This window comes from Oncorhynchus mykiss, chromosome 16 (assembly GCF_057628025.1).
Source record: "Oncorhynchus mykiss isolate SJ-2025 chromosome 16, ASM5762802v1, whole genome shotgun sequence".
Classification (NCBI taxonomy): domain Eukaryota; kingdom Metazoa; phylum Chordata; class Actinopteri; order Salmoniformes; family Salmonidae; genus Oncorhynchus; species Oncorhynchus mykiss.
In genome coordinates this window covers 34,300,685-34,323,310 of record NC_143037.1, presented here as the reverse complement: position 1 = coordinate 34,323,310, position 22,626 = coordinate 34,300,685, and the positions used below count along the sequence as shown (strand labels likewise).

Genomic DNA, 22,626 nt, shown 5'->3' with positions numbered 1-22,626 from the left:
AACATAGGACATTACAGTTTTTGATGTCCCGTTGGTAGGATATTCAGGATCGTACCTCGTCTAGTTTCTTGTCCAATGATTGCATGTTGGCGAGTAATATTTACGGTAATGGCAGCTTTCCTAGTTGCCTTCTGCGGGTCCGGACGAGGCATCCGGCTCTTCTTCCTCTGCGTTGCTTCCTTCAAATCAAATGTATTTGTCAGATACACATGGTTAGCAGATGTTAATGCGAGTGTAGCGAAATGCTTGTGCTATTAGTTCCGACAATGCAGTAATAACCAACGAGTAATCTAACTAACAATTCCAAAACTACTACCTTATACACACACACGTGTAAAGGGATAAAGGATATGTACATAAAGATATATGAATGAGTGATGGTACAGAGCGGCATAGGCAAGATGCAGTAGATGGTATCGAGTACAGTATCAAATCACATTTATTTATATAGCCCTTCGTACATCAGCTGATATCTCAAAGTGCTGTACAGAAACCCAGCCTAAAACCCCAAACAGCAAGCAATGCAGGTGTAGAAGCACGGTGGCTAGGAAAAACTCCCTAGAAAGGCCAAAACCTAGGAAGAAACCTAGAGGAACCAGGCTATGTGGGGTGGCCAGTCCTCTTCTGGCTTTGCCGGGTGGAGATTATAACAGAACATGGCCAAGATGTTCAAATGTTCATAAATGACCAGCATGGTCCAATAATAATAAGGCAGAACAGTTGAAACTGGAGCAGCAGCACGGCCAGGTGGACTGGGGACAGCAAGGAGTCATCATGTCAGGTAGTCCTGAGGCATGGTCCTAGGGCTCAGGTCCTCTGAGAGAGAGAAAGAAAGAGAATTCGAGAGAGCACACTTAAATCCACAAAGGACACCGAATAGGACAGGAGAAGTACTCCAGATATAACAAACTGACGCTAGCCCCCCGACACATAAACTACTGCAGCATAAATACTGGAGGCTGAGACAGGAGGGGTCAGGAGACACTGTGGCCCCATCCGAGGACACCCCCGGACAGGGCCAAACAGGAAGGATATAACCCCACCCACTTTGCCAAAGCACAGCCCCCACACCACTAGAAGGATATCTTCAACCACCAACTTACCATCCTGAGACCAGGCTGAGTATAGCCCACAAAGATCTCCGCCACGGTATATACGTATACATATGAGATGAATAATGTAGGGTGTGTAAACATTTTAAGTGGCTAGTGATATATTTGACATCAATTCCCATTATTAAAGTGGCTGGAGTTGAGTCAGTGTGTTGGCAGCAGCCACTCAATGTTAGTGGTGGCTGTTTAACAGTCTGATGGCCTTGAGATAGAAGCTGTTTTTCAGTCTCTCGGCCCCAGCTTTGATGCACCTGTACTGACCTCGCCTTCTGGATGATAACGGGGTGAACAGGCAGTGGCTCGGGTGGTTGTTGTCCTTGATGATCTTTATGGCCTTCCTGTGACATCGGGTGGTGTAGGTGTCCTCACTACCCTCTGGAGAGCCTTACGGTTGTGGGCGGAGCAGTTGCCGTACCAGGCGGTGATACAGCCTGACAGGATGCTCTCGATTGTGCATCTGTAGAAGTTTGTGTGCTTTTGGTGACAAGCTGAATTTCTTCAGCCTCCTGAGGTTGAAGAGGCGCTGCTGCGCCTTCTTCACGACGCTGTCTGTGTGGGTGGACCAATTCAGTTTGTCTGTGATGTGTACGCCGAGGAACTTAAAACGTACTACCCTCTCCACTACTGTCCCATCGATGTGGAGAGGGGGTTGTTCCCTCTGCTGTTTCCTGAAGTCCACAATCATCTCCTTAGTTTTGTTGACGTTGAGTGTAAGGTTATTTTCTTGACACCACACTCCGAGGGCCCTCACCTCCTCCCTGTAGGCCGTCTCGTCGTTGTTGGTAATCAAGCCTACCACTGTAGTCCGCAAACTTGATTGAGTTGGAGGCGTGCGTGGCCATGCAGTCGTGGGTGAACAGGGAGTACAGGAGAGGGCTCAGAACGCACCCTTGTGGGGCCCCAGTGTTGAGGATCAGCGGGGTGGAGATGTTGTTACCTACCCTCACCACCTGGGCGCGGCCCGTCAGGAAGTCCAGTACCCAGTTGCAGAGGGCGGGGTCGAGACCCAGGGTCTCGAGCTTGATGACGAGCTTGGAGGGTACTATGGTGTTGAATGCCGAGCTGTAGTCAATGAACAGCATTCTCACATAGGTATTCCTCTTGTCCAGATGGGTTAGGGCAGTGTGCAGTGTGGTTGAGATTGCATCGTCTGTGGACCTATTTGGGCGGTAAGCAAATTGGAGTGGGTCTAGGGTGTCAGGTAGGGTGGAGGTGATATGGTCCTTGTCTAGTCTCTCAAAGCACTTCATGATGACGGAAGTGAGTGCTATGGGGCGGTAGTCGTTTTAGCTTTCTTGGGAACAGGAACAATGGTGGCCCTCTCGAAGCATGTGGGAACAGCAGACTGGGACAAGGATTGATTGAATATGTCCGTAAACACACCGGCCAGCTGGTCTGCGCATGCTCTGAGGGCGCGGCTGGGGATGCCGTCTGGGCCTGCAGCCTTGCGAGGGTTAACACGTTTAAATGTTTTACTCACCTCGGCTGCAGTGGAGGAGAGTCCGCATGTTTTGGTTGCGGGCCGTGTCAGTGGCATTGTATTGTCCTCAAAGCGGGCAAAAAAGTTATTTAGTCTGCCTGGGAGCAAGACATCCTGGTCCGTGACTGGGCTGGTTTTCTTTTTGTAATCCGTGATTGACTGTAGACCCTGCCACATACCTCTTGTGTCTGAGCCGTTGAATTGCGATTCTACTTTGTCTCTATACTGACGCTTAGCTTGTTTGATTGCCTTGCGGAGGGAATAGCTACACTGTTTGTATTCGGTCATGTTTCCGGTCACATTGCCCTGATTTAAAAGCAGTGGTTCGCGCGAATGCTGCCATCAATCCACGGTTTCTGGTTTGGGAATGTTTTAATCGTTGCTATGGGAACGACATCTTCAACGCACGTTCTAATGAACTCGCTCACCGAATCAGCGTATTCGTTAATGTTGTTGTTTGACGCAATACGAAACACATCCCAGTCCACGTGATGGAAGCAGTCTTGGAGCATGGAATCAGATTGGTCGAACCAGCGTTGAACAGACCTCAGCGTGGGAGCTTCTTGTTTTAGTTTCTGTCTGTAGGCAGGGAGCAACAAAATGGAGTCGTGGTCAGCTTTTCCGAAAGGAGGGCGGGGGAGGGCCTTATATGCGTCGCGGAAGTTATAATAGCAATGATCCAAGGTTTTACCAGCCCTGGTTGCGCAATCGATATGCTGATGCTATTTAGGGAGTCTTGTTTTCAGATTAGCCTTGTTAAAATCCCCAGCTACAATGAATGCAGCCTCAGGATATGTGGATTCCAGTTTGCAAATAGTCAAATAAAGTTTGTTCAGAGCCATCGATGTGTCTGCTTGGGGGGGAATATATACGGCTGTGATTATAATCGAAGAGAATTCCCTTAGTAGATAATGCGGTCGACATTTGATTGTGAGGAATTCTAAATCATGTGAACAGAAGGACTTGAGTTCCTGTATGTTGTTGTGACCACACCATGTCTCGTTAACCATAAAGCATACGCTTCCGCCCCTCTTCTTACCAGAAAGATGTTTGTTTCTGTCGGCGCGATGCGTGGAGAAACCAGCTGGCTGGTTGTGCTGTTGTGGTTTTGCAAATAATTGGTATGTCTGCCCTGTGGGGTGTTTGGAGAAGTCCTGCTTGCTGCTCTTGTTGTTGAAAAAATATTTGTCTAATCCGAGGTGAGTGATCGCTGTCCTGATATCTAGAAGCTCTTTTCTGCCGTAAGATACGTTTGCAGAAACATTATGTACAAAATAATTCACAAATATCGCAACAAAAAAAAACACAACAGCACAATTGGTTAGGAGACCGTAAAACGGCGCCCATCTCCTCCGGCGCCATTTTTGTCGCCGGACCCACCATGATCTGGGTATGTGTGACGTTAAACTTGACTTCGTAGTAGCCTCTGTTGTGCACAGTTAGCTGTCCTTCATCTACTACGCGATATCCCCTGTATCACTATACACAGAGGAGTGATATTGTTCCCCAGAGCCTCTAATACCCACTTCCTTAATCTATGAGCTTTACAAATCTCCGCCCCAGTCATATTCAATTCTGCTTTCCCAATTCCCTGTGACGTTAATACCTTGTTTTTACTCCATCGAATACACCAATGTCGGTCCTGCCAGAGTCTGCAACTAACGTCATTTATGCAAACATTCTGTCTCAAACGAATACAAACAAATAGCCACAAATACATTTGCACATAAATCATTCCATCCAAGCCATAACTACTGCTAGGCCACTTATATAGTTATAAACATCCTAAAACATGCTCGTGTCAATTAGTCAGTTTCCAACAATCCCCCTGGAACAATGATCACTCTCATGATCCACGCCACCTAGACTTGAACAGGGAAGAGAGAATACATGTTTAATAATTTCACACCACCCTTGATGAGATTGGAACCAGGACCATCCATCCGTTCTGTTCTATGCCAGTGGGATGCTAGTCTCCATGCCAGTCTCCTTCATCCCCATCCTTGGGTTCAAAGTGAGATGCAGACTACAAGCCTTGTAAGTAGTTAATTGTACTGTATCATCCAGAAAGCCATATGTATTGATGTGCTTTAACATAATTTTGATGACATGGTGAAACAAAACCCCTACTATCAAGATCCCCATCATGGTTAACCAAAACTACCATCTAGTGCAGGGTGGGCAATTACAGTCCTCGGACCTGATTGGTGTCCCAGTTTTGCCCCAGCTAACACACCGGACTCCAATAATCACCTAATCATGATCTTCAGTTTAAAATGCAATTTGATTAATCAGCTGTGTTTTGCTAAGGATGGATAAAGTGTGACACCAATCAGGCCCTCGAGGACAGGAGTTGCTGGGGTCTCTGATCACCTCCCGCTTGAGGACACTAAAAGATTAGGTTTCCTGAGAATAAACCCTCCCTAGACTCAATAGAATCGAGCAGTGCACTCTCCCCTCTCTTTGTGCTCTCCTCACAGCTTAGGGGCAGTGCTCTCTCTCTCTCTCTCCTTCTCCCCTTTCCTGAATCATAATTAAAACAATTTATCAATTATCCAACCCAAATTTAGAAGGCCAGTCCTTAGTGCTTCACGTTGAGTCCATCACTCGGATTTAAGACCCTCAATTTAGCACACACTGACACTGATAGAATGTACATTTACAAAAAGGGGACAATATATAGACAGTTTGTAATATTTATATTACTAGCATTAACTTTTCTCATCACAACCACCGTTTATCCCTGTTTTACACTGTCGTGAGTGGCATGTTAATGACAGATCGGTATCACAATACATTTCCCAGTGTGCAGACCAACACAATAAACCTGATACCCCAAATAAACAGTTTAGGGCAACCCTAAATCAATTTACGGGCACAGTTGACCACCCCCCTCCTTCCTGGTGGTCATTCTTCTGCCGTCTCTTAATTTTCTTCCTCAGACAGCGTTGCAGTTCATCTCCCAATGGCACATATGTAACTCATGCCTTTTGATATCCCGATTTCAAAATCTGGGGAATAATCTGAATCTCTCACCTGAGCCTCCACCTCCATTGTGTCTCGTCCATTTTCCCACCAGTGCATCAGCAGCATAAGAGTTTTGGCATTATCTCTCTCCATGCTCACTTCACAAGTGCACTCTCAGGGCCCATGCCGCACTCCTGACACTTGTACATAGGTTGCTGGCTCGGTCTCGGGTAGGAGTGGTGAAAGACGAGGCTGTAGTGAACACCTTTGTCGCCATTACTTCAGCCGGTTAGAGGGTGTGAAGCTCACACTGTCCTCACTCCTAGTTATTATCTAGATACCGTCTGGAGTCACTATCGCCTCAACTTCGAGAGAGGACAGACCAAAACAACACTTTAAGGCATTTCAAATTCAGAAAGTCCAAACAACTATTCACTGTATGACACATTTATGACATTCCCAATTTTCCCAATACAAAATTCCAAAGACAAATGTCAGTGAACCAACACACTGTTGAAACCATTTTTCAAATTGGCTTTACACTCCCTTATCATATTACGGCGACCTCACCGTATCAGGGAGGGTCAGGGAGGTAGAGGGCTAACACTTAGGGAGAAATCCCGTCCATACAGCAGACCCAATCTGGTGAGATTTGTATTGAAACAAAACCACAAAACAGCAGCGATGCACTCATTCAGATTATACTTTAATCTCTCCCAATGTCTATCCTTTCTAGTGAGGGTCAGGCCTCGCCAGAAAGTCAAGACAAAGGTTATTCAACACCAAGTATTTTCTTTTCCCTTTCTTTCACTGTACTTCAGACGACGTATTTAAAAACATTTCAAACATTTCCATCATTCTGCATACCTGGTTTACATTGTATTATTCAGTACTGTACCTTATCAGGAGAATTTACGTGGGTGCAACCAACATTCGAACAATAGATACAGTGCCTTGCGAAAGTATTCGGCCCCCTTGAACTTTGACCTTTTGCCACATTTCAGGCTTCAAACATAAAGATATAAAACTGTATTTTTTTGTGAAGAATCAACAACAAGTGGGACACAATCATGAAGTGGAACGACATTTATTGGATATTTCAAACTTTTTTAACAAATCAAAGACTGAAAAATTGGGCGTGCAAAATGATTCAGCCCCTTTACTTTCAGTGCAGCAAACTCTCTCCAGAAGTTCAGTGAGGATCTCTGAATGATCCAATGTTGACTTAAATGACTAATGATGATAAATACAATCCACCTGTGTGTAATCAAGTCTCCGTATAAATGCACCTGCACTGTGATAGTCTCAGAGGTCCGTTAAAAGCGCAGAGAGCATCATGAAGAACAAGGAACACACCAGGCAGGTCCGAGATACTGTTGTGAAGAAGTTTAAAGCCGGATTTGGATACAAAAAGATTTCCCAAGCTTTAAACATCCCAAGGAGCACTGTGCAAGCGATAATATTGAAATGGAAGGAGTATCAGACCACTGCAAATCTACCAAGACCTGGCCGTCCCTCTAAACTTTCAGCTCATACAAGGAGAAGACTGATCAGAGATGCAGCCAAGAGGCCCATGATCACTCTGGATGAACTGCAGATATCTACAGCTGAGGTGGGAGACTCTGTCCATAGAACAACAATCAGTTGTATATTGCACAAATCTGGCCTTTATGGAAGAGTGGCAAGAAGAAAGCCATTTCTTAAAGATATCCATAAAAAGTGTTTAAAGTTTGCCACAAGCCACCTGGGAGACACACCAAACATGTGGAAGAAGGTGCTCTGGTCAGATGAAACCAAAATGGAACTTTTTGGCAACAATGCAAAACGTTATGTTTGGCGTAAAAGCAACACAGCTGAACACACCATCCCCACTGTCAAACATGGTGGTGGCAGCATCATGGTTTGGGCCTGCTTTTCTTCAGCAGGGACAGGGAAGATGGTTAAAATTGATGGGAAGATGGATGGAGCCAAATACAGGACCATTCTGGAAGAAAACCTGATGGAGTCTGCAAAAGACCTGAGACTGGGACGGAGATTTGTCTTCCAACAAGACAATGATCCAAAACATAAAGCAAAATCTACAATGGAATGGTTCAAAAATAAACATATCCAGGTGTTAGAATGGCCAAGTCAAAGTCCAGACCTGAATCCAATCGAGAATCTGTGGAAAGAACTGAAAACTGCTGTTCACAAATGCTCTCCATCCAACCTCACTGAGCTCGAGCTGTTTTGCAAGGAGGAATGGGAAAAAATGTCAGTCTCTCGATGTGCAAAACTGATAGAGACATACCCCAAGCGACTTACAGCTGTAATCGCAGCAAAAGGTGGCGCTACAAAGTATTAACTTAAGGGGGCTGAATAATTTTGCACGCCCAATTTTTCAGTTTTTGATTTGTAAAAAAGTTTGAAATATCCAGTAAATGTCGTTCCACTTCATGATTGTGTCCCACTTGTTGTTGATTCTTCACAAAAAAATACAGTTTTATATCTTTATGTTGAAAGCCTGAAATGTGGCAAAAGGTCGCAAAGTTCAAGGGGGCCGAATACTTTCGCAAGGCACTGTACTTCAGAAAAATGTCATGTGTTTGCCCTTTAAGGTGCATCCTTTCTAACCTGTGAAGATCCTACTAAAACCAAATTAAAGGACCCCACACAATTAAATCAGACACGGTATTAACCTTTTCACATATACCAACAAACGGGTGTGATTCTACAGTGGTCCCTGCAGCTTACGCTCAAACAAACCAGTTTGACTAGAACACTTATTTAGGACGTCCAGCTTTGATCAGCGTTTGAGCTAGCCACACTAAATCAAATCAAATCAAATTTTATTTGTCACATACACATGGTTAGCAGATGTTAATGCGAGTGTAGCGAAATGCTTGTGCTTCTAGTTCCGACAATGCAGTAATAACCAACAAGTAATCTAACTAACAATTCCAAAACTACTGTCTTGTACACAGTGTAAGGGGATAAAGAATATGTACATAAGGATATATGAATGAGTGATGGTACAGAGCAGCATAGGCAAGATACAGTAGATGGTATCGAGTACAGTATATACATATGAGATGAGTATGTAAACAAAGTGGCATAGTTAAAGTGGCTAGTGATACATGTATTACATAAGGATACAGTCGATGATATAGAGTACAGTATATACGTATGCATATGAGATGAATAATGTAGGGTAGGTAACATTATATAAGGTAGCATTGTTTAAAGTGGCTAGTGATATATTTACATTTCCCATTAATTCCCATTATTAAAGTGGCTGGAGTTGAGTCAGTGTGTTGGCAGCAGCCACTCAGCGTTAGTGGTGGCTGTTTAACAGTCTGATGGCCTTGAGATAGAAGCTGTTTTTCAGTCTCTCGGTCCCAGCTTTGATGCACCTGTACTGACCTCGCCTTCTGGATGATAGCGGGGTGAACAGGCAGTGGCTCGGGTGGTTGTTGTCCTTGATGATCTTTATGGCCTTCCTGTGACATCGGGTGGTGTAGGTGTCCTGGAGGGCAGGTAGTTTGCCCCCGGTGATGCGTTGTGCAGACCTCACTACCCTCTGGAGAGCCTTACGGTTGAGGGCGGAGCAGTTGCCGTACCAGGCGGTGATACAGCCTGCCAGGATGCTCTCGGTTGTGCATCTGTAGAAGTTTGTGAGTGCTTTTGGTGACAAGCCAAATTTCTTCAGCCTCCTGAGGTTGAAGAGGCGCTGCTGCGCCTTCTTCACAATGCTGTCTGTGTGAGTGGACCAATTCAGTTTGTCTGTGATGTGTATGCCGAGGAACTTAAAACTTGCTACCCTCTCCACTACTGTTCCATCGATGTGGATAGGGGGGTGTTCCCTCTGCTGTTTCCTGAAGTCCACAATCATCTCCTTAGTTTTGTTGACGTTGAGTGTGAGGTTATTTTCCTGACACCACACTCCGAGGGCCCTCACCTCCTCCCTGTAGGCCGTCTCGTCGTTGTTGGTAATCAAGCCTACCACTGTTGTGTCGTCCGCAAACTTGATGATTGAGTTGGAGGCGTGCGTGGCCACGCAGTCGTGGGTGAACAGGGAGTACAGGAGAGGGCTCAGAACGCACCCTTGTGGGGCCCCAGTGTTGAGGATCAGCGGGGAGGAGATGTTGTTGCCTACCCTCACCACCTGGGGGCGGCCCGTCAGGAAGTCCAGTACCCAGTTGCACAGGGCGGGGTCGAGACCCAGGGTCTCGAGCTTGATGACGAGCTTGGAGGGTACTATGGTGTTGAATGCCGAGCTGTAGTCAATGAACAGCATTCTCACATAGGTATTCCTCTTGTCCAGATGGGTTAGGGCAGTGTGCAGTGTGGTTGAGATTGCATCGTCTGTGGACCTATTTGGGCGGTAAGCAAATTGGAGTGGGTCTAGGGTGTCAGGTAGGGTGGAGGTGATATGGTCCTTGACTAGTCTCTCAAAGCACTTCATGATGACGGAAGTGAGTGCTACGGGGCGCTAGTCGTTTAGCTCAGTTACCTTAGCTTTCTTGGGAACAGGAACAATGGTGGCCCTCTTGAAGCATGTGGGAACAGCAGACTGGTATAGGGATTGATTGAATATGTCTGTAAACACACCGGCCAGCTGGTCTGCGCATGCTCTGAGGGCGCGGCTGGGGATGCCATCTGGGCCTGCAGCCTTGCGAGGGTTAACACGTTTAAATGTCTTACTCACCTCGGCTGCAGTGAAGGAGAGACCGCATGTTTTCGTTGCAGGCCGTGTCAGTGGCACTGTATTGTCCTCAAAGCGGGCAAAAAAGTTATTTAGTCTGCCTGGGAGCAGGACATCCTGGTCCGTGACTGGGCTGGATTTCTTCCTGTAGTCCGTGATTGACTGTAGACCCTGCCACATGCCTGTTGTGTCTGAGCCGTTGAATTGAGATTCTACTTTGTCTCTGTACTGACGCTTAGCTTGTTTGATAGCCTTGCGGAGGGAATAGCTGCACTGTTTGTATTCGGTCATGTTACCAGACACCTTGCCCTGATTTAAAAGCAGTGGTTCGCGCTTTCAGTTTCATGCGAATGCTGCCATCAATCCACGGTTTCTGGTTAGGGAATGTTTTAATCGTTGCTATGGGAACGACATCTTCAACGCACGTTCTAATGAACTCGCACACCGAATCAGCGTATTCGTCAATGTTGTTGTCTGACGCAATACGAAACATGTCCCAGTCCACGTGATGGAAGCAGTCTTGGAGTGTGGAGTCAGCTTGGTCGGACCAGCGTTGGACAGACCTCAGCGTGGGAGCCTTTTGTTTTAGTTTCTGTCTGTAGGCAGGGATCAACAAAATGGAGTCGTGGTCAGCTTTTCCGAAAGGGGGGCGGGGCAGGGCCTTATATGCATCGCGGAAGTTAGAGTAACAATGATCCAAGGTCTTTCCACCCCTGGTTGCGCAATCGATATGCTGATAAAATGTAGGGAGTCTTGTTTTCAGATTAGCCTTGTTAAAATCCCCAGCTACAATGAATGCAGCCTCCGGATAAATGGTTTCCAGTTTGCAAAGAGTCAAATAAAGTTCATTCCGAGCCATCGATGTGTCTGCTTGGGGGGGGATATATACGGCTGTGATTATAATCGAAGAGAATTCTCTTGGTAGATAATGCGGTCTACATTTGACATTTGACTATATTTGACATTTGACTATTTTTGGATGCAATGTTCAGACATTCACAGAAGTAGCAACAGCATACCCAGTCATCCAAACCGGAAAATGTAAGCTATATTTGTCCTAGCGCTAACTGAGGAAATATTGATATAACACATTTAGAAAACTCTCGGCTGACAGAAACCACAATATGAATTAGCTAATAGTAATTACTATTTTTTTAATTCATCACATCACGGTTGAGCTCAACATTGATGGAAATAATTGCGTATACTTTCTAGATTTTGAAAGTAATCCGATGATGGTTAGTTTGTACGCACCGCCATGTTTGTTTTTCGCGTTAATCAAAGATAAGAGGAGGCCAGATGAGTTTGGGCTGTTTGCAGTATGCATGTTGAAGGGGGTGTGTGGTCTACGATCATTCACTTCCAGAAGTTTACCCGACTGATCAGTGAACCATTCCACCTCCATTATAACATATTTTATCTGACAGGTGTTTACATGACACCCATAATGCATTGTATAATGTCAACAAACATGGCACCACACATAGCTGGCAAATAGCTTAGCATTAGCTCATTACCGTCAGTACAACCTTCAAAAAAGTATTTTACACAGATTGGTGTCCATTACAATCTATGTAATAATCTAAATGCATTATTTGTCACCAGTACTTGAAAACATGAATTATACTGTAAATGCATACATGCATACATAACGCTACATTAGAAATGACAACAATTTACAGAATATAAGGAATGCGCACATGTCCAAAGTTATTATTTGTAAGGAAAACAACAATGGAGGCAAAACGAGCACCAGCCAGAAAATTTGCCAGTTCGTGCAAGACTGTGCAAATGTCTGCATACTTAATGTGTGGAAAAAATGGGGAAGGGCTCTCCTCGAAGAGGGAAGTTTGTCCTGCTCAGTAAAGCCTCACATAGAAATAGCCCATTTCAGTTTTGGACAATTTTATGTGAATTAATGAGGCGGAACACCCCTCAATTCAAACTGTTAAAAATACAACTTGTTAGAAAATAATTTCAAAATGGCAAGTTGAAACAGCCTATAGATGATTAGCAGGCAGCGCGGGTTAACTGTCTTGTTGCGTAACAATCACATTTTGGAACAGCTGAGTGCATTCTGACATCACATGCATAAAACAACTCATGCTGAAGCAACCGTTAACGATATTTGGAACTCACATATGAAAAGGTTAACACCACTTAACAAATATTCATAACTTTTGGGTTGTGGGTGTGCTTAAAATAAAGCTCCCTTTACAGCTGGATCCAGGTACTTTTATATTTTATAATACTGCAGAATTTCACTAACTGCTCTCCAAAGACAACAGCCTCGGGAAGAATTTCAACGAGAGAGATGAGGACACCCCATCCTCTCCTGGGAGAGAAAATGTAAATGTCATTGGTATTCAATATGCTAAAGCTTAATCATTAACACACAGGTTTTAATTCCAAACAAACATAAGCAATTCTGTTCACCAGGTGTCCGCTGTCCTCCCTCCATTCATGAATCGTTTGTTTTAATCCATCCCAACGTTTATGTAGCTTGTACTACCCTTAGACATGGCGACATTCCTCTCACCACCGAGTCTAACAATTTACTCCCGTATTTGACCTATGTCTCTCTCTTCCCCATGATTTTGCGTAACCACCGCACTACAACATTTAAGTCATTTTAGGTTTGGTAACTCGAATACTGTCGCTTGACAGAATTGCTTTTTCAAAACTCTACAAACAATACTCACAATATTAACTCCACTCTAATTTCTCGTGACCCCTCCTTCCTTTCGTCAATTCTATAAAGCTATTTCAGAAAAAGACAGAATCAAGTGTCTCATGAGATAAAAAATACGGTTTTCTGAGTTTGCAAGGAGTGTTTGGCTGTGCCAATTTGAACTTGTTACCTTTTTTAGAATCCATTCCCCTGTAATTTCGTATAAACATGGATAATAGTTGTATTGCTTTCGATTCTGCCCCTGTTACCTTGCTGAGTGTCATACTTTTTCCTGTTGTAAATTTTGCCTATTTCGAGTGTCTGCTGCTTTTCTTCTGCTAATGTGGCGAACGCCTGAATCACAGCATTCCCTTCAGAGGGAGCGGGTGCAGTAGGTTCCCCTGCTGCCCTAAACTCACTTTCCCAATGACCCACGGCCCCACACCTAAAACAGGGCTCTGACGCCTATAACGCCTTGGGACTGATTCACTGCCCTTTCCTCCTTGTTTCTTTGTCTTACCGTGGTCATTGAAACCACTGTTAGTGACTTTCACTGTGGCTGTATTAACCACACGCACGGTTGCGAAGTGAGCAGAATTAGACTCCACTCTTAAGGCCGGCTGTACTATTTCATCCCAGTGAAAATGTTGATCCACTTCCCCCGCAATAGCCGTTTTGATAACAGGTTTGCTTGCTGGTCTATTGCACTTTATTTTTCCTTTGTCATTGTGCCAACTCACAACAGCATCTCTGAATTCATTATTAGATTTGAATTTTTCGTCAGCATGGAAGTGCTGAATTTTGTCCACTTTGCTCAATTTAACCATTACTTGAGCCGAAATGCTAGTTTGATTGTGCACTTCTTTTAGTGCATCCATGGCTTTACTATAGTTTTCCTCTTATATTCCCCCTTTTCGGGAGAGTCAGAAACCACGGATGCCATTCCAATGGTGGCTATTCCTGCGCCTCCCTCAACGTTGTTTATGGTGTTTGGATTTCCTCATTCACGGCTCTAATACACACCCTCTACTAACTATTTTTGAAGATAGTAATACCCACTTCCCTGGAGAGTAGTTATTGTATTTGTGCCTATTAATTAGTCACGGCACCTGATACCTTGTATTTGAACCAATACTGAAGCGTCTGCTAATTTTACTACTGGTGAATACGGCTGACCTAATGTCTTACACCAGTGTTACGCCTCAAATATCACTGTCAACACACACAACCACAATTGTTCACAGTTGTCTCCCTATTTCCACAATCTGCATAAACCAAGCTCACTCCTTATTGTTATCGTTTTGCTTTTCTAACCATGAATGTGGCTCTCCTCCAGAACTTATAGGAAACCTTTTGTCACCATCCACATTCCCTCCTGTTGATTTTCTCCATGGACTACTTCTCTACAACCCACAGGGACCACCCTGTCCGGGACGACTTGCCCTCCACAGGAACCACCCTGTCCGGGACGACTTGCCCTCCACAGAGGGACCACCCTGTCCGGGACTTCTGAATAAACTCAAGCTTTTAGATTTGTATCCTATAATTTGTTATTTATCCTATGACTCACCTTCCCAAGATGTCAGAATGAGTGTAGGAACTGTGCCTACCTTGTTTGTTTTTTGCGCCCGCTCCTGCTCCACTGATTCGGACTCTCCAGTTTGACTGTTAATCGTGGAAAATCCTGCTGACAATGCCAACTGTTTGGTTCAGACAGAGTGAAAAACTGACAACTAGTCAAAACTCAAACCAGGTTTATTCACCCACTGGGTCAAACATTTGAAAAGACAAAGATATGGTTCCACCAGCCCCATTATTTATACCCTCCTATTAGTCTCCTCCTTGCACATATAGGCAGCCAATACATCTCTGTTGCTAGGCAGGAACTTACGTGGTGTGTGTGTGTGTAATAGAACTGTTCCTTGTCACTTCACCTGACCTGACCTCAGCCCACATTGTTCACTCCTCCCTAATCCACAGCTATCCAACCTTCTCAGCGACTGAAACCAGACTGTTACGCTTTTGTCTTCTCCATAAGATCCATGAGATTTAACAATTACATAATACGTGAATAGTAACATGAATAAGTATATATTTAAAGTTAGAATCCAACACCTTGATTAACCAGGTCAATCTATGTCATGGAAAGAACAGGTGTTCCTATTGTTTTGTACACTCAGTGTAGACCCTTTATCTTCACCATAAGCCCACACATCCCTCTCTTAGACCTATAAATCTCCAGCGCTCAGATTCACTTTGACTAGGTTAGGGCCCTGTAAAATCTGCGATATACAGAAGGCGGACGGAATCACAGAATCCAGACAATAAAACGGAAATCAACAATATTCAAAAATGTATTGAACTTAGTAGGGAATCAACTAAATGTATTAATTTGCCCAGTTGATCACAAGACATGAACAGAAGGCATCAGTGATTTTTTTATTTCTTGCAACTTTCTGATGAGGCAATGAGAATTCCCCGTCTGTGTATGTGCAGTGCACGCAGCTACCACTTTGTGTAGCCGTTAGCGATGATGCTAATAAAAAATCTTGGAAAAGATGGAAAGGCTTCCCCTTAAACCTCGTCAATGAAATGTTAACTACAAAGTAGTCTATACATACCTGGCAGAATGATACAGTATCATGATTATTGGCATCAATCCAATTGCTGTGGACTTTAAACATCGAATTTAGTTGTTTTACTATTTTAAGTGTGATTTTTGAGTGAAAACCTGAAAAAACAAGGGACAATGGAAACCTGGGAAAAAAAATATTAACATTTTATAGGGCCCTATTACTGTCAATCCCCAAAAGCACTGTCACACATTGCACTCTTAGCTAATAGTTCCAGCACGCTTATGTCACCTTCTGGCCTATATCCTCTAGCCATCTGCAGAAAAGCTCCAGCCTCTCTTTTTGTGTATCTGAAAACCCCACATTTTTCAAACTGGCTCTTGTCATGCTTCAGCATAAGCCTTCCGTAACAGCCTGCAACCCTTTACTCTCCATAGATATTACTAGTCACAATGATTATAATCTCGAATCCCCACAAACCCAAATGTATCCAGAGAACGAGGAAGTAGCCTATGATGTAAATTCGACAATCTGCTTTTCCACCTTATGCCGCCTTTCACCAAGATTAATTTAGAAGCTGGGCAGTAGCAAAGCCCCAGGTGTGCCCAATAAGCTACTTATTCACTCAACTCCATCATGAATGGGCGGATGCGGCAGCGAATCACATTAGCTCTATTCCCGTTGCAGCCACTCAGTGCATTATTGTCAATGCCATCGTGTCGGGTTATGACAAAATCAGCCCATTCCGTGAGAGCGGCACGGTCTCTCGTCGTGGTAACGGTTTATGCCCTGGTACAGCTGGGTGGGGGGGGGGGGCTGGCTTACTACAGTAAAGTGACCGGTGAAGAGGCCTCATTGTGGAGAGGTGCTCAGTCTTCAGCTTTCTATATCTGTCTTCTGGGGGACCAATGATGTCACCGCTTGGAGTAGCAGACAAAGCTGTCGTCTTGTGTGTGAGAAGCCCGGTGGTTTTTAATACAGGGATATTTGCGTATGTGTGTGAATGTTTTGGATCATGGTTTAATCTCTTTGGAAAACTGTCCAGCATAGGATGCCATGGACATAAATTAATTTATTTCAGGTAGTCACTCTGCTGCATTCTCAAGTAAAGGACACATACTTCACTCTTTCTCAAACTCGGCCCTACTCCGACTCCTTTTCCTCTATTCGTTCCATAGGCTTTCAGCTCACATAAGAGGTGGAGAGAGGATTGAGACTGTGAGGAGCGAATGAAGACCCAACTGTTGATAGAGCGGGAGGGAGAAATGGGAAATAGAGCGAGAGCGCAGTACTCCTTTTGTCTTCTCTCCCCAGTGGTATTATTAGGAGCCCTGAGGGAGAAGACTGTTCATGTCAGCTGCACTGGAGTTTTACTGTGTTATAATGTAGGTACAGGGGCTACACACCAACAAATGCACATCTTGATTGATATAAACTGAGTGTAGAAAACGTTTGGAACACCTTCCTAGCATTGAGTTGTGCACCTATTTACCCCCAGAACAGTCTCAATTTGTTGGGGCATGGGCTCTAGAAGGTGTCAAGGGTTACCCATGTTGACTCCAATGCTTCCCAAAGTTGTCTCAAGTTGGCTGAATGTCCTTTGGGTGGTGGACCATTATTGATGCACACGGGAAACTGTTGAGCTGGAAAAACCCAGCAGTGATTCAGTTCTTGACACACAAAAACCGGTGCGCCTAGTACCATACCCCCATTCAAAGGCACTTAAATCATTGTCTTGCCCAGTTAACCTCCTGAATGGCACACATACACACCATGTCTCAAGGCTTAAAAATCCTTCTTTAACCTGTCTCCTCTCCATCTAAACGGATTGAAGTGGATTTAACAGGTGAAGTGGATTTCACCAGGTCAGTCTGTCATGGGAAGAGCAGTACCTAATGTTTTGTACACTCAGTGTTTTTTTTATTGTATTTATTTTTTTCATACCCCAAATCCAATTATATTCAGTGATGCTAGCCATGGCATGCTTTATGTTTAGTACTGCTTAATCACATTCTGTATCACAAATGCACTGTCGCCATTGCATAATCAACCATCTAATACTGTTAGACTTTTCTTGACCTGGAAAACAATAGAGCACAGCGAAATAGATCTAGTTGGCCTAACTAACAGGTGCCTGGGAGGGTGTGTGGCAGGTAATGTGCCCTGAAGTAAAATATTTACCTGTTTTAATCATACAGACAGAGTGAAAAATTATACTGTCCTATTTCGCAACAAAGCCTCCTTCACTCACGCCGCCAAAAACAGCCTCGTAAAACTGACTATCCTACCTATCCTCGACTTCAGCGACGTCATTTACAAAATAGCTTCCAATACTCTACTCAGCAAACTGGATGCAGCCTATCACAGTGCCATACGTTTTGTCATCAAAGCCCCGTATACCACCCACCACTGCGACCTGTATGCTCTAGTCGGCTGGCCCTCGCTACATATTCGTCGCCAGACCCACTGGCTCCAGGTCATCAAAGTCTATGCTAGGTAAAGCTCCGCCTTATCTCAGCTCACTGGTCACGAATACAACACCCACCCGTAGCACACGCTCCAGCAGGTATATTTCACTGGTCATCCCCAAAGCCAACACCTCCTTTGGCCGCCTTTTCTTCCAGTTCTCTGTTGCCAATGACTGGAACGAATTGCAAAAATCGCTGAAGCTGGAGACTTATATTTCCCTCACTAACTTTAAACATCAGCTATCTGAGCAGCTAACCGATCGCTGCAGTTGTACATAGCCCATATGTAAATAGCCCATCCAATTTACCTACCTCATCCCCATATTGTTTTTATTTACTTTGCTGCTCTTTTGCACACCAGTATTTCTACTTGCACATCATCTGCTCATCACTCCAGTGTAAATTTGCTAAACTGTAATTACTCCGCTACTATGGCCTATTTATTGCCTTACCACCTCACGCCATTTGCACACACTGTATATAGACTTTCTTTTTTTTCTATTGTTATTGACTGTACGCTTCTTTATTCCACGTAACTCTGTGTTGTTGTTTGTGTCGCACTGCTTTGCTTTATCTTGGCCAGGTCGCAGTTGTAAATGAGAACTTGTTCTAGCTTACCTGGTTAATTAAAGGTGAAATAATATTAAAATAACAATGTTGCTGTAAAGACATGTCTAACAGCTCTCCCTGTTCTCTTCTCTCTCTCTCATCCCTCCCAGAACTCAATACGGCATAATCTGTCCCTGAACAAGTGTTTTCTCAAAGTGCCTCGCTCTAAAGATGACCCTGGAAAAGTAAGTATTCCCTGACCACTATAGTCCTGAGTACATATTTCACCTTAAATGACCACATGTTTTGGTAGGAGAAAAGAGTCAAGTGTGTTTTCTATCAAATCGCCCACAAATGAGGTTGAATATGATGCGTCATTTCGACATGCTCACACTCTTCCACGCACAACGAGAAGAATGAGGAAAACCAATGGAAATAGGAATTGTTTGAGGATTTCTGGAGGAAAGACAGTACAGGCTGTGATAAGAAGAAAAAAACAACAACAAACAAAAGCACATGAAGGTGAGGTAGAATCATTCGGGACATTGTAACTGATGTGGACTGTGTTAATTACACATACACATTTAATAGCTAAAAAGTACAATTTTAAAAATCGGGGTACACTATTTGAATAAGTGCATGCATTAATGATAATCAATCAACTCTAATGAAAACAAATTCTAAAAATAATATTGGTAGCAGTTGCAGGAACTTTCCATTTGATTTACCAGCTGAAAAGAACTCTGAACTTTCTAAACAGCAGCGTTTGTTTGTGATGCTAAGGAAAAACCCAGAGACAATTGCTGATTATACCCTAATTGGAGACAAGAATTAAATCTCTGACCTGCTCTTCTATACAATGCATACTGCTGTTTGGTATTCTGCCGCATGTACAGTGCCCTGCGAAAGTATTCGGCCCCCTTTAACTTTGCGACCTTTTGCCACATTTCAGGCTTCAAACATAAAGATATAAAACTGTATTTTTTTGTGAAGAATCAACAAGTGGGACACAATCATGAAGTGGAACGACATTTATTGGATATTTCAAACTTTTTTAACAAATCAAAAACTGAAAAATTGGGCGTGCAAAATGATTCAGCCCCTTTACTTTCAGTGCAGCAAACTCTCTCCAGAAGTTCAGTGAGGATCTCTGAATGATCCAATGTTGACCTAAATGACTAATGATGATAAATACAATCCACCTGTGTGTAATCAAGTCTCCGTATAAATGCACCTGCACTGTGATAGTCTCAGAGGTCCGTTAAAAGCGCAGAGAGCATCATGAAGAACAAGGAACACACCAGGCAGGTCCGAGATATCGTTGTGAAGAAGTTTAAAGCCGGATTTGGACACAAAAAGATTTCCCAAGCTTTAAACATCCCAAGGAGCACTGTGCAAGCGATAATATTGAAATGGAAGGAGTATCAGACCACTGCAAATCTACCAAGACCTGGCCGTCCCTCTAAACTTTCAGCTCATACAAGGAGAAGACTGATCAGAGATGCAGCCAAGAGGCCCATGATCACTCTGGATGAACTGCAGAGATCTACAGCTGAGGTGGGAGACTCTGTCCATAGGACAACAATCAGTCGTATATTGCACAAATCTGGCCTTTATGGAAGAGTGGCAAGAAAGCAATTTCTTAAAGATATCCATAAAAAGTGTCGTTTAAAGTTTGCCACAAGCCACCTGGGAGACACACCAAACATGTGGAAGAAGGTGCTCTGGTCAGATGAAACCAAAATGGAACTTTTTGGCAACAATGCAAAACGTTATGTTTGGCGTAAAAGCAACACAGCTGAACACACCATCCCCACTGTCAAACATGGTGGTGGCAGCATCATGGTTTGGGCCTGCTTTTCTTCAGCAGGGACAGGGAAGATGGTTAAAATTGATGGGAAGATGGATGGAGCCAAATACAGGACCATTCTGGAAGAAAACCTGATGGAGTCTGCAAAAGACCTGAGACTGGGACGGAGATTTGTATTCCAACAAGACAATGATCCAAAACATAAAGCAAAATCTACAATGGAATGGTTCAAAAATAAACATATCCAGGTGTTAGAATGGCCAAGTCAAAGTCCAGACCTGAATCCAATCGAGAATCTGTGGAAAGAACTGAAAACTGCTGTTCACAAATGCTCTCCATCCAACCTCACTGAGCTCGAGCTGTTTTGCAAGGAGGAATGGGAAAAAATGTCAGTCTCTCGATGTGCAAAACTGATAGAGACATACCCCAAGCGACTTACAGCTGTAATCGCAGCAAAAGGTGGCGCTACAAAGTATTAACTTAAGGGGGCTGAATAATTTTGCACGCCCAATTTTTCAGTTTTTTATTTGTTCAATTTTTTTTAAATATCCAATAAATGTCGTTCCACTTCATGATTGTGTCCCACTTGTTGTTGATTCTTCACAAAAAAACAGTTTTATATCTTTATGTTTAAAGCCTGAAATGTGGCAAAAGGTCGCAAAGTTCAAGGGGGCCGAATACTTTCGCAAGGCACTGTAGGTACTTTGGCCATGCCAGGAACGGAGGAATCACTAATGGTTCGACAGATCTTGGTATTTGAAAAGGAGCCTGATAATCAACTCTTCACCATTAACACTTTGATGCTTACAATCACATATTTGTGATCATTGTTGAGTGATCCCTGCAGCTTACGATCTCATATGTGATTGGAACAGTAGTAACATAACGTATGATGCAACAAAGGCGCCTAAATACCATTGTCTGGACAGCATCTAAATATGTTTTGGTACTGATGGAAAATAGGTCTTAAAATGTATTCCTCAATTTGACAGTTTATTGTAAAAGATAAATGCAAACTTCATCATCCATGCATCACACGGAACACATCCACAGCCAAACTCATTCCATAAAATAAATAATGGATTTATTGTGAAGGTGTAAGCTATATTATATGGATTTAGAGTTTTGAAAATGTAGATGCTCCAAAGTTCTGCATCAGTGGCATGTAGTGTGGAAGCCAGGATATGCTTTGTTTGTTAATTAACGGTCAATTACCGTGAGACTGACAGTTATTTGCTTGACAACCAGCAGCTGACGAAATATGTGACTCCAATGGGGAATTTTCTCTGAGATCAACTGCTATTCCCTGGCATGTCAATCAGTAAGCCCCTGCATGGTGCCCAACAACAGCAAATGCCTTAGTCTGTCAAGCAACAACTTAAATGGGTCTGAACATATTGTAATTCACACATGTTCTAATGATTGAGGGCAATGAGAGGACATGTAGCTCCTGCAATGCAGCAAGTGGCAGCCAGAGCTGCAGAGAGATTTCCTAATACCAAAATCACTATGTCCGCCGAGTTGCCCGTGTTGTGCCCTTCCACATTATTCAGAGCAACAATGCTGAGGTGTCTAGACGTTGTGCGCTCTTGGACAATGTTTACCTAGCAAACCACCGTGACATTCACCCCCAGCTGATGTATGACCTAGTACACTTTGAACAAACAGAGTGTCAAGGTGTTTGCTAGGAAACTGAAAGAAAGTGCTCTGGGACAAAGCAAAACCCAAATAAGAGGAACTCTGCCATACATCCTCCAAGATCGTGACCATCAGCCCCCACCCAGAGAGACCACTATATACCACTGGGCCACATCCAGAGAGACCAGCTCCACCCTGCACCATCGGGCCCCTTCCAGACAGACCAGCTCCACCCTGCACCATCGGGCCCCTTCCAGAGAGGCCAGCTCCACCCTGCACCACCGGGCCCCTTCCAGAGAGGCCAGCTCCACCCTACACCATTATGCCCCATCGAGTGGCCAGCACCTCGCTACCTACCCCCCATGCTAACAGGACAACACCCCAATCAGAAAACCAACAGTCCACAAGATGGCTATGCAGAAGTGGCACGAAGAATATAGCACCCTACTGCAGCTGACCTAAACCAGAGAAGGCATCTGCAGAACATAATATTCAACAAATCCATGAATTCCTTTTTTGTAAGTATCAGAAATAGAATTATTAGAATTACAGCCTATTATCATTGAGTTCAGTTTTAGAAAAGTTACCCTGGAAAGGGTTAAAGTTAGCTCATGTAAATATATGTAGCCTCAGAAACAAAGTTCATGAGATTAGTAATTTGCTAATTGAGAGAC

At 43.9% G+C, this 22,626-nt stretch overlaps 1 protein-coding gene across 3 annotated transcripts in view; it reads left to right on the top strand.

Moving 5' to 3' along the window:
- Positions 1-22,626, top strand: part of LOC110491831 (forkhead box protein J3) — a 100,834-nt gene that overhangs the window by 38,240 nt on the left and 39,968 nt on the right. For all 3 annotated transcript variants that reach the window (XM_021565622.3, XM_021565623.3, XM_090202570.1), the window contains one exon: positions 18,675-18,749. In XM_021565622.3, the coding sequence (XP_021421297.1) occupies positions 18,675-18,749 (75 nt within the window). The remainder of the gene's footprint in view (positions 1-18,674; positions 18,750-22,626) is intronic.